The sequence below is a fragment of the Schistocerca cancellata genome, chromosome 10, assembly GCF_023864275.1.
Source record: "Schistocerca cancellata isolate TAMUIC-IGC-003103 chromosome 10, iqSchCanc2.1, whole genome shotgun sequence".
NCBI lineage: Eukaryota > Metazoa > Arthropoda > Insecta > Orthoptera > Acrididae > Schistocerca > Schistocerca cancellata.
Window position 1 is genome coordinate 69,764,753 of NC_064635.1, and position 12,905 is coordinate 69,777,657.

Consider the following 12,905-nt stretch of genomic DNA (forward strand, 5'->3'; position numbering starts at 1 on the left):
AGGGTTGGATGGGAAGGGGAGGTTAACTTGACAGTATTGTTGTTGTTGTGGTCTTCAGTCCTGAGACTGGTTTGATGCAGCTCTTCATGCTACTCTATCCTGTGCAAGCTTCTTCATCTCCCAGTACCTACTGCAACCTACATCCTTCTGAATCTGCTTAGTATATTCATCTCTTGGTCTCCCCCTACGATTTTTACCCTCCACGCTGCCCTCCAATACTAAATTGGTGATCCCTTGATGCCTCAGAACATGTCCTACCAACCGATCCCTTCTTCTGGTCAAGTTGTGCCAACTTCTCTTCTCCCCAACCCTATTCAATGCTTCCTCATTAGTTATGTGATCTACCCATCTAATCTTCAGCATTCTTCTGTAGCACCACATTTCAAAAGCTTCTATTCTCTTCTTGTCCAAACTATTTACCACTTCCATACATGGCTACACTCCATACAAATACTTTCAGAAATGACTTCCTGGCACTTAAATCAGTACACGATGTTAACAAATTTCTCTTCTTCAGAAATGCTTTCCTTGCCATTGCCAGTCTACATTTTATATCCTCTCTACTTCGACCCTCATCAGTTATTTTGCTCCCCAAATAGCAAAACTCCTTTACTACTTTAAGTGTCTCATTTCCTAATCTAATACCCTCAACATCACCCGACTTATTCGACTACATTCCATTATCCTCGTTTTGCTTTTGTTGATGTTCATCTTATATCCTCCCTTCAAGACACCATCCATTCCGTTCAACTGCTCTTCCAAGTCTATTGCTGTCTCTGACAGAATTACAATGTCATCGGCGAACCTCAACATTTTTATTTCTTCTCCATGGATTTTAATACCTACTCCGAATTTTTCTTTTGTTTCCTTTACTGCTTGCTCAATATACAGATTGAATAACATCGGGGAGAGGCTACAACCCTGTCTTACTCGCTTCCCAACCACTGCTTCCCTTTCATGTCCCTCGACTCTTATAACTGCCATCTGGTTTCTGTACAAATTGTAAATAGCATTTCGCTCCCTGTATTTTACCCCTGCCACCTTTAGAAGTTGAAAGAGAGTATTCCAGTCAACATTGTCAAAAGCTTTCTCTAAGTCTACAAATGCAAACTTGACAGTATAACTAACAAAATACAGAGCTATTAGGAAGCATTGATGAAATGAAGAAGGCTATTTGGGCTCTATTTTTCATACTTTTTCAACTGATGAAAGTCTCTATCATTACTTGCATCCCAATGGAGAAAACAGTTGGTGTGTAAACAACAAAATGGTGAAGTCTACACTCACAAACATAGTCTGCCCAACGCAGTAATAGAGGTGATAAAACATATTTTTAGAATTTTAGCAGCATCTGAACTGTTGCAAAATTGTGTCTATCGAAAAACTAAAAACCCCAATGAAAGTATAAATAGTATTAAGATGATCAAGAATCCTCAAGACTGTGTTTATTGGAATAGGAACGCTTAACTTTGATGTGTATGATGCTGTTGCTACTTTCAATTTGAATTGGAATGCACTAAATCCTGTTTGGATTACCTTTTTAGCGCATTCCAGGTCCATGGGATGGATTATCTTTATCTTCTGCAAACTCCTCCTCCAGCTTCCCGTTTGGCCTCCTCCTGTTTACTCTGGCTTGTATTCCTAGGGTATTTCCAGGCCTGTCAGCAGACTGAAGACGTTCCTCGTCCAAAGCAAGCATTGTTCGTAAAATGTCGAAACCTACTGTCATTCCCATATTTCAAAATACTTTGCACCTTGCAACATTGCTGTCATTGAAAGTAATAACAGCATCACACACAACAAAGTAAAGTGTTTCTATTCCAATAAACATGCGATGGGACACGCAGTTTTGGGTGGCTTTCCTGAAATCTACCCACTTTCCTAGACCTCTCCAGGCCTTTCCCTTCGCCCCTCTTCCTTCCCCTTCAACCCTTCTGCCTGAAGGAGGCGCCACTGGCTCAAAAAGCGTGCCTAATTACAGCCATCTTTTATGTGTGTTCTGCTACCACTTGGTGAGTAGATTTTTTATCTATGCAATAAAATTATTTAATGCAAACTTTGCTATTCAATTACCAAAAGTTTTATTTTTTCATACAAATTAAATGTTTTCTCAGGATCTACCAAACCAAACTGCTTCAAATTTTTAGGAAGTGTTACACAGTTTCTTCTACATAACCTAACACAACCTTTTTCCAAAAACCTGTATATTGTTGAATTTATAACCAAAACAATGTCACAAAAAAGTAGTGAATTTTCATTATAATAGAAAAAAATTTATCTCTAACAAATGAATTCAGATTTCTAAAAATCTCTGTGTTAAGATGTAGCCAATACTGCAATAAATAACCTGCAAAAATTTCAACTTCCTAGCTCAAACACTTTCTGAGAAAACGTGTAATTTATAAGCGCTATAACAACAATGGAAAAATAGAGCTTTCTGGACCCCCTTAAAACTGTAACTCACAGTGAATGATGTTTTCTGTTTCTTTCTACATACAGAAATACATTTTGTACTTAAAGTTGTAATGATACTGTTCGGCCAGAGACATTTGGTGAGAGAGCCAAGTGGAAATTGACAATAGATACCACTGGTAAAGAAACAAGCACTGATTATGTACTTCATTTATTCCTATCAGTATGTGGCACCTTTTTCTGTTGGATACCACAAAGTTTACTGATCTCCTTCTATGTACCCCTGTATTTAGTTAAATGTATGGTATTTAACTGAAATGTGTACGTCAAACTTATTTTGAAAAGCACACCTCATTGATTCCTGTGTACTGTGTTCGAATATTTGTGTCTCTCTGTTGACAGCCAATAAAGAAAGGATTACTGACGAATTGTTTGAAGATAGAACAACTGGACACATTAGGTGGTCTTCTGTTACTTATTTGAATATCTCCAAGTCGAACCACCCTGAGATCAAATTGCTGATCATTTCATTTCATTTCTTGTGTGGATCTTTACAAAAGATAATATTAAGCTGATCGGTCCGTTACTGTATAGTGACATTGGCAGTTGCTTCCATGGTCTGATTGTCTTCGGCCTCACAATATTATTGGACAGCGATGTAAATGGATGCTTCATTTGCATCGTTACCAGTAATAATTAATTTCATTTTCTCAAATTTGTTCCATACGTTTGCTGTCTATGGACGTTTCTCTTGCCCATCATGGAAGCGTACAACTATCAGTAATTTTCTGTATTGTGACATACAGACAAAACTTTGCTTAATATTATCTCCCAGAATTCTTTCATGCACTATAAATTCACAAAAGGAGAGGGGGAGAGAGAGAGAGAGAGAGAGAGAGAGAGAGAGAGAGAGAGAGAGGTTTCAAAATTCACTCCTTCTCACGTACCTGTTAATGGTGTCCAGGATAGCCTCATAAAGTCTGACGATGACACGCGGACCGCCGGGGGCGGTGGGTGCCGGCTGCAGCAGCTGGGGCGCCGGGAGGCTGCTGAGGAGGCCAGCCACGATGCTCAGCCCGGCCACGCCACCACCGCCGCCACCACTCTCCACCTGCTCCAGGTACTGTGGGACAACGTGGGCACGCACTGTACATCTGTAGGCTTCCACAACTCCAGTCAGAATACTATAAAACTCATCCACACTATACAACAACTGCTGCTTGGACTACGGGGTGCAGCAGAACCTACCGAGCTGTCAGGCTAGGGGTGTGTGTGTGTGTGTGGGGGGGGGGGGGGGGGGGGGGGCAGCTGCATGTGGTCTCCCTCTTTTTCACTGGTGGCCCCATTTCAGTAACAGACAGTCCGGATTGGAGCACATTGGGGCATTGCAGTGTGTATGTATTTTGAAAGCGACTGATCTTTGATCGCAAAGTGAAGAGCTTTTTGGGGACCGTTTGACATTCTGCACGACACTGCCGTTCCAGATGTGAACGCAGTTCGGACCCGGGTTCAGCAATTGGAGGAAACTGGTGGTACACTAAGAAAATATATGCGTGGCTGAAGCAGATCCATCAGAATACCAGAAATGGTGCAGCCGGTAGGAGCAGTAATTAGGCAAGGCTTTCTGCTCCAAGACGTGCTGTCGCACTGGGATTTTAGACCTCAGTTTGACATGGATCCTGCATTTTAATTCAAATTTCCATTCCTTCAAAATAATGACAGTTCAAAAATTGAGCCCAGCAGACTACAGTGACTGCCAAAATCTGTGTGAGCAAATGCTTGCAGATCCCTCTGGAGCTAGCTTCCCTCAGTAGCCATGAGGCATATTTTCACCTCAATGGGATTGTGAATAAACAAAATTTTTCACTACTGGGCTGAAAATACCTCCCAAATTATTCACAAAAGACTGCTACACTCCCCTAAACTAACAGTGCAGTGTGCTGTACTGCAATTTGGCATGATAGGCCGATATTTCTTTGAGAAGGAGGGCCTGGGTGTGACTGAATTCCGGATGTTATGTTACAATATTGCAGACTGTTGAAGAAGAGAGATTAAGGGACTTGTGGTTCCAGCAGGATGGGACTACAGCTCAAACAGCCCAAAATTCATTTAATGTTTTGAGAGACTTATTTTTAGGACGTATTTTCTCTTTGAGAGGTGATGTGAGGTGGCCTGCACGGTCACCTTGTGATTTCTTTCTTTAGAAATACCTGAAGGAACAGGTGTTTAAAAATTGTTCTCACATCCTACCAGAGCTAAGGGAGCAGATTATTGAAGAAGTGAACGCCATACCCCGCAATATACGTAAACAAACTGTTCAAAACCTCAGACATCATCTCCAAAAGTGTACTGCTGCTAAAGGCTGCCATTTTGAGGACTTTTATCCAAAACCCCATTTTCTTTCTTATAACTCCTCAAAACTGCTTCATACATTCTACTGCACCCTGTCTGGTCTCGGTCGGGGTAGGGAATTCTACCGCAGTTAGGCTGGGACACTAGGTCACGTTTACACTTGTCCAATACCAAAGATCATTATGGTTAGAGTTAATTCCTGATACTGCTTCTTTTCTTCATATCACATCTTCCATCATCTGAAAAGATTGCCACATGCTCCTTTAAAAGTTATGGAAAGCAGTATTATACCAACTGAAGCACCCAATATTTTCAACTCATATAATTATCATCTCAATCAAGATACTTGTAATCTCTTTTCACCTAGACATATAGTGACTAGCAGCTCACAAAATGAAGATGAATGCCTTTTCCCCCCAAACAGAACTATTTGTGTATTTTTTCATGACAATAGTAGATCTGTATGAAGCAAACTCAGTGATATAACTCCTATGTGGGTAGATTGCTGCCACAGCCAAATGGCTAATGTCGGTGCCCCTGTTGCAGAAGGACCTGAGTTCAATTCCAGTACCTCCAAACAGTTTTTTATGAGGTAAGGTGGTCTGATACGGGGTCCACCCAGCCTCAAAAGGCCAAATGAGGAGCTGCTCATATAAAAATGGATCATCATCATCATCATCATCATCATGAAATGCAGGAGGATCTGCAGAGAATTGACACATGGTGCAGGGAATGGCAATTGAATCTCAATGTAGACGAGTGTAATGTGCTGCGAATACGTAGAAAGATAGATCCCTTATCATTTAGCTACAAAATAGCAGGTCAGCAACTGGAAGCAGTTAATTCCATAAATTATCTGGGAGTACGCATTAGGAGTGATTTAAAATGGAATGATCATATAAAATTAATTGTCGTTAAAGCAGATGCCAGACAGATTCATTGGAAGAATCCTAAGGAAATGCAATCCGAAAACAAAGGAAGTAGGTTAGAGTACGCTTGTTTGCCCACTGCTTGAATACTGCTCAGCAGTGTGGGATCTGTACCAGATAGGGTTGATAGAAGAGAGAGAGAAGATCCAACAGAGAGCAGCGCGCTTCGTTACAGGATCATTTAGTAATCGCGAAAGCGTTACAGAGATGATAGATAAACTCCAGTGGAAGACTCTGCAGGAGAGACGCTCAGTAGCTCGGTACGGGCTTTTGTTAAAGTTTCAAGAACATACCTTCACCGAAGAGTCAAGCAGTATATTGCTCCCTCCTACATATATCTCGCGAAGAGACCATGAGAATAAAATCAGAGAAATTAGAGCCCACACAGAAGCATACCAACAATCCTTCTTTCCACGAACAATACGAGACTGAAATAGAAGGGAGAACCGATAGAGGTACTCAGGGTACCCTTCGCCACACACCGTCAGGCTTGCGGAGTATGGATGTAGATGTAGATGTAGATCCGGACTCATCTATAGGCAATAATGGCTGGAAGGATTGGCAATATGGCGATCATGTGTCCAAAGACAATACATCACTCCTCATAATGCCTTGCAGGCAACAGTCAGCAAGTCAGAACCGGTTCAAAGCCTAATCCCTGAGTGAGTATGTACGACTAAAGCACAGAATGTTATACCGTCATCGCACCTGTTTGAATGGAAAGCCAACCGGAAGTTAACCCCACTCTCCACAACAACTTACTTGACCAGGCTGAGACACAAAGTTATGCTTCAGAATTGGACTTAATGCAGATTGACAAGGTTTTTTACTGAAGAGAATGTTATGTTGCTGGAAGTCTTTCAGTCCACATTACAGCCCACTCAGGTACTCACCTTGACAACAAATGTTTCTCACAAGTGTGGCATAAACATGACATATTGTGTCAGCTACCTCTGCAACACTAGTTTCTGTGGAGATTGGGGAATTGGTGCAAATCTCCAGCTGGCACAGCATTCAAATGGCAGCAAAAATGGCAGTAAAAATACCCATATTCTATGTTTTTCTACTCTGTAATTTCTTTTCTGAACAAAAAAGAGAAATGCATTACTGAATTTTCCTCACACAGATCTGCCAGTCTGGTGCAAAAAATAACTGTTTAAATTACAAAACAAAGTTTATTCACAAATCTTGGTAATATACCCATTCATCTACAATTTTTAAAATAAAATTTTCGATATGATAATGATTATTTTACCACATATTTTTGTTTTTCATATGTACATAATTATTTACAAAATATGAACAAATGTACTTGTTTTAAGCACTTATAGAACCACAACTATTCACAAACAGTTCACTTGTGTATGGCACACCACGAAGCATTTGTGCTCATCAAGGGCAATTTTACATTTGGTACATTCAAAACATGATTTTACTGTTTGCCCACAATCATAATGGACTTCATATCTCCTAAAAGGAGCAGTTGTCTACACAGTCAGCATTATTTTCACTGAAAAATGTCCCCAGGTCCTGGCTTGAACCTTTGGTGGGTTTTCAGCCTTGCCTGACCATTCTTAACAGATGCAGTCAGGGAAGGCCACATTCTTCAATTGCCTCTCTGCTACACTGAGCCGGAACATAGTCAACTCAATTCAGCTCAATTCAGCCTCTTAAATGCTGCGTTCAACGTAAGCTGAACCATACTCACATTCAATGCTGCTATGCCGTGAAAATATAAGGTTATTATACGTGCTTGAAGTGATTTCATAAATTCACAAAAAGACTCAAATAGAAAGACACAAAAGTTTTGTAATGCTGCAGCTCCAGTTCGGATTTCTGCCAAAAAAAAATGCAGCAGTGAGCAGTTGCATAAGACAGTGACATACACCAAGATAGTGTATGTTGTGCTCAAAATGCATTCACGTCAGTCTGCTGCAACAGTGCAATGAGACTTCAGAACAAAGTCCAACAAGGATACACCAGCTGCCAACTCAATCGGCAATGTATGCACAATTTAAAGCTTCAGGATGCCTCTGCAAAGGGAAATTGACAGATTGTCCAGCAGTGAGAGAAGAAACGGTTGACAACGTGCAGGCGAGTTTCACATCTAGCACACAGAAGAACAGAGCGAGCACAGAACTGAACATACCACAACCTGTCATTTGGAAGATCTTAAGGACATGACAGAAGCTGAAGCCTTCTTACTGCCTGCAATTGCTACGAGCCCTGACTCCTGATGACAAAGTTGGATGCCTAACAACTTACGGAAGGGGATATGTTTCACAATGTGCAAATCTCGGGGACAGAGAACTCCCTCACTATCGTGCAGCACGTTCAAGATTCACCAAAAGTTAATGTTTTCTGTGAAGTCTCACAGTTTGAAGTTTATGGTCCCTTTTTCTTCTGCAAAAAGGTTCTTACAGGTCACATGTACCCGGAAATGCTGGAAAACTGACTCATGCCATAACTGGAGACTGACAGTGGGGACTTCATCTACCAACAGGATGGTGCTGCGCCCCACTCCCATCATGATGTTTATAAATTCTTAAAAAGGAGACTGACAAAACTGATGTATTGATCATGGTGGGGTTGACGATCAGCAATTCGTCCGCACTCTCACGATCTATTCACATGTGACACACTTTTTGTGGGCTTATGTGGAAGATTCAGTATTTGTGCCACCTCTACAGAAAAACCTATCAGAACTATGAGGTTGTATTACAGTACTTTTGAACAAGCTGACAGGGACATCCTATGCTGAACACGGAAAGAACTTTTCTGTGATACCTGTGAAATCAATTGGGGGCACATATGGAGCACTTGTAGTATGTCAGAAAATGCTTTTCGAGTTTTTGTATGTGTTTGTGCGAAGCCCCCTGGAAACATGTCAAATAATATAGTTACGCAGATCTGTGAAACAGCTTCAATCATTTATAATAACGTTGTGGAAATAATATCTTCTTATACCCCTTGACATGTTCCAGAAGAATGTGTGTATCAACTCTATGCATTCCTTGACTGTAATCAATCTAACAAAAAGGTCTTAGCTTTCTTCTTCCAGTTTTAAGTATCTCCTGTCACTCTGGCCCCTCATGAAGCTTTGACGAAAGGTGTACATTTTGTGTAGCAACCTGTCTTACAGCACGGCTATTACTGGCTGACGCAAATGTTAGTCCCCCCTTCCACAAGCCAGTTCAGCTGAATTGAGGTGGCATCTTTCCTTGTCACTCTTACAGCAAAAATCACATGAGCGCTCCTGTCTTATAATTCTCTGAAGTAGATGGGGGAGCTGTAACACTTATCGACATAAACAGTTCCCTGCTTTCCAAACAGAGGTACGCACATTCTGAGCACAACCTTTTGACTTGCTGGACATTTGACAGCCTTATCACTAGCTTGTCTTTCAGTTCCAGTACATATATTCAGATTATGTGAGTAGCCATTTTTTGAAGAACATACTGTCTGCGGGGAGATTATGCTAAGCTGGTCACTTGAAATATTTCCTGAACTGTCTGAAATACTGAATCAATTTTCACTTAAATGAGTTGTTAGAAAATTCCTCACTAAACAACATTAGTCTCTTTTCACAAGAATATTACAGAAATATTGATACCAATTTTGCTTTTTTAAATACAACTATAGTACACTGACTTAGCAAACAGTGAGATGTCGTGGAAGTGAGTCTACAAGCCCCTGGAAACAGCTCACACCAAATTGTTTGCAGATCAGCAGCCAATTCTGGTCTGTTCGTGGGTAGAGAACCCATGGCACAGAGCCTGCATGCCATGAAATCCCAGACATGTTCATGTTCAATGGGATCAAATCTGGGCTTCAAAGTGGCCATCTCAGTCTTGGACCCTACCTGCATTTTCCTGGAACTATTCCTGGGCGATGTGGAAGGTATGCTACTGTACGTCCCACAGGGAGATGATTGAAATGAAATAAAAAGACACAGCAAACAAAGACAAGGGTTTATTATGACTGCCAACTTCTCAGACACTAACACACATGAGCCTTAAACACGTAGGAATAAATGTGGCAGGATGTGAAGACTATCCTACCGATAGCCCCTAATGACAGAGGTTGGGCATTCGCCATTGTTGACTGACAGGTAGGTCTCGGGATATCACCAAAAAGTCGTAGGTCCTGCTGCTGGTGGGCCGCTAAGAGCCAGTGCACGAACTGGCCCAGAGCTCCAGTGGAGCGAACTGCCAACATGTTGGCTTGCTCCGAGCTATATAGGTAGGGCGTGGAGGAATTCATGCTGATCCAGTTCTGCACACATGACATGCTGCAGGAAATAGGTCCTTGGCACTGAGGACCTCTGGTGGCACTTGCCCTGCCGTCTTTCGTCCTTGTTGTGATCGATGCAGTCTGGGAGGCAACGCCTTGTTAATATGCAAACCTGTGATGCTCGAGTGTCTGAGCAGTTGCCGATCCCTTTAGACAAAAGGCAAGTAGATGGCAGAAATGGCGGTGTGTTATCTTGAATCATCGCAAAACTGTCAGGGTGTTGAAAGGCCAAAAATTGATGTATATGGTCCCTGAGCAGCGCAACATACTGCGGACTATTCAGAGTCACTTCCAGAATAACTAGGGGAGCCATTCCACACTAGGAAAATGCATCCCAGACCATGCCACACATACCGCCACCTTGGACCACACCTTCTTGGCAGGTGGTGCAGCTGCTCTCCGTCAACCTGCTCTTGTCAACTTCTTTGATGGAAGATATAATGTTGTTATCCACTGTATACTCTTGGCTTTAGTTACACCTATACATCAGAAGGAGCAGCCACAAACATCTTCACTGTAAAGGTGATTAAATTTTGGGTTTTCATAACAATTAAAGTTAACTTTTTGGCTCAGTTAATCACCCTTCATTTGTTGCTGCATTACCGAAGACAATATAGTTAGTAACGTCTTTGGATGGTAGTTATTATACACCAATATAAAAGATGTTATGGAAATCCCTTTAGTTTTTTAACAACAACACTCAATAATAATTAAATGACCATGAATGATTGCACTTTGTACAGAGGGAAAAGGAGGGTTAATCCAACAACTACTCTCAGCGACTATGGCAACTAAAATTTGCGCCATTTTTATAGTTTGTCACTCAAAGATATTATAGCAATGACTACAATATCATAATGGAATAAGATTGATCCTCTTCGTAACATCCCAGAATATTATACTGGGATCTACCAGGTTTCCCCATAAGGAGATACACAAGGGCACATGGGAGTCACCTGATGGTGGAACCATTAACCATGTACTGGATAGACCAGAGACATAATTTAACTTGTTGGCTGTTCGAACCTTTCATGGTCCTAATGTGGATTTACATCATTTTCTCGCAATGGGCAAGATAAGAGCAAGGATATCAAATCCTCAGAAAGAAATACATACTAGGAAAGAACGGTACAATATTGCAGCACTGCAATTAACAGAAACTTGCGAATCATACTGTCAGACAGTTTCTCAGACCCTGGAACAAGAACAAGGAACAATGTGACACAGTAATGACAAAGAAAAAAATGGCTGACTATAAAAAGAGCTATAGACATTTCAGCTAAGGCAGCACTAGGGATGAAGAGTGTAAGACATTGACTGAAGAAAAGAACACAGCATACCAAAAGACATCACAGGCGACCTGCACAAGAAGCATGCTGGAGGATTATCGAGAGAAAAGGAGGATCGAAAAGATGACACATCGTGAACAGAAAAAGGAATGGATTAAGGCTTAAATAGAATGTATAGAACTGTCCACGAAGAAGAATGAAACAAGGAAGTTCTTTATAAAAGTAAACAATGCTAGAAGACAATTTGCTCCAACAACCAGCTTGATTAGAGATGAAGAAGGAACACGAAGAGAACAGCCAAGCTGGACGCACAAAGATATCCCGACAGGCAGTGTCAGTGTCCAGAAAGTATGACATCAGCAAATGTTATTGGAATGGTGCTGGAATACTACACATAGGGTAATAAGCAAGCCTGTAGTGAGCAGAGACAGATGTTCTGGAACCTGTTGCTCATAGCCCACATTATTCAGAAACTAATAGTCAGATTTTAAAGAGTGAAATGCCATAGAATTTGCTTCTTTTAGAAGAGCATTTCTATGACCAGAAATTACTACTATGTCTATATCTACGTAATTAAAACAGGGTGGCACAGTTAAAAGTAGCCCGCCTACCCTACTGGGTTCTGAAATATAGTAAACAGCTATAATAATGGAAAGTTTTATGCAACAGTTGATTGTTAGCATTCTTCTGTTAACCTTTCAGTTTGTTTCAACTGTGAAAATAGATGTTTCTCTTTGTGGTCTGTACAAAGAAAGAACCGAAACGGTGGAAGCACATGTGAAAACAGATCCGATTAAGAAAACTCGTGAAATTTTTGGAGTCAAGTATCTGGATAGAGGATTACCGGCTAAGAGTGCAATACAGAGTCTCTATAAAAATTGGCACACCAACAGATATGTGCAAAATGTAAAACAACAAAGAGTTCTTCCATTTGCACACCAGAAGTTATTGTAGACATTTGTCAAAGAATTATTCAGACCCAACAGCATAAATTGGGTCAACAGCATAAGTAGGGGGAGATGCCAGCAGATATTGAAAAGTCTTAATTTGAAGCTGTATTGTGTGACAGTTGTGCACCAATTAGGGGACGATGACAATCATAAATGTACAGATTACTGCACGTTGCTTTTGAATAGCTTCAATGATGGTTTGTTAGACTCTTTTCATTAGATCGTGAGTGATAAAGCACGGTTTCATTTTTCTGGTCATGTGAATTTACAGAATACGAAGTACTGTGCAATGGAGAACCCTAATATTGTGTGTCAACAACCACTCCACAATGAAAAAAATTGTCGTCGGGTGTGGTGGAACAGGAATGTGCATCATTGGAATCATATTTGTTGACACTATCCTCAACACAGTTGCATTTATGGAAAATTTTGAGACTTTTGTCCTCAACACACTGAATATGTAAGACAATATTGTTTCTTCCAGCAAGATGGGGTAACATGCCTCACATCTAAGGTATCCCTGGAATGAGTCCATGATGCCTTCACTGAGGAACAAACTGTCAGCAAAAATTTATGACCACCATTTTCGCCAGTTCTAACAGTATCTGATTTTTTTTTTCTGTGGTGACACTTTAAGAGCGAAATCTATAAAGCAAGTCCACACACAATACAGGAACTGA

General features: G+C 41.0%; 1 protein-coding gene across 1 annotated transcript in view; it reads right to left on the reverse strand.

Annotated features, from left to right (window-relative positions):
• Positions 1-12,905, reverse strand: part of LOC126106118 (thyroid adenoma-associated protein homolog) — a 230,947-nt gene that overhangs the window by 178,405 nt on the left and 39,637 nt on the right. The window contains 1 exon segment of the mRNA XM_049912364.1: positions 3,360-3,535. Within this exon segment, the coding sequence (XP_049768321.1) occupies positions 3,360-3,535 (176 nt within the window).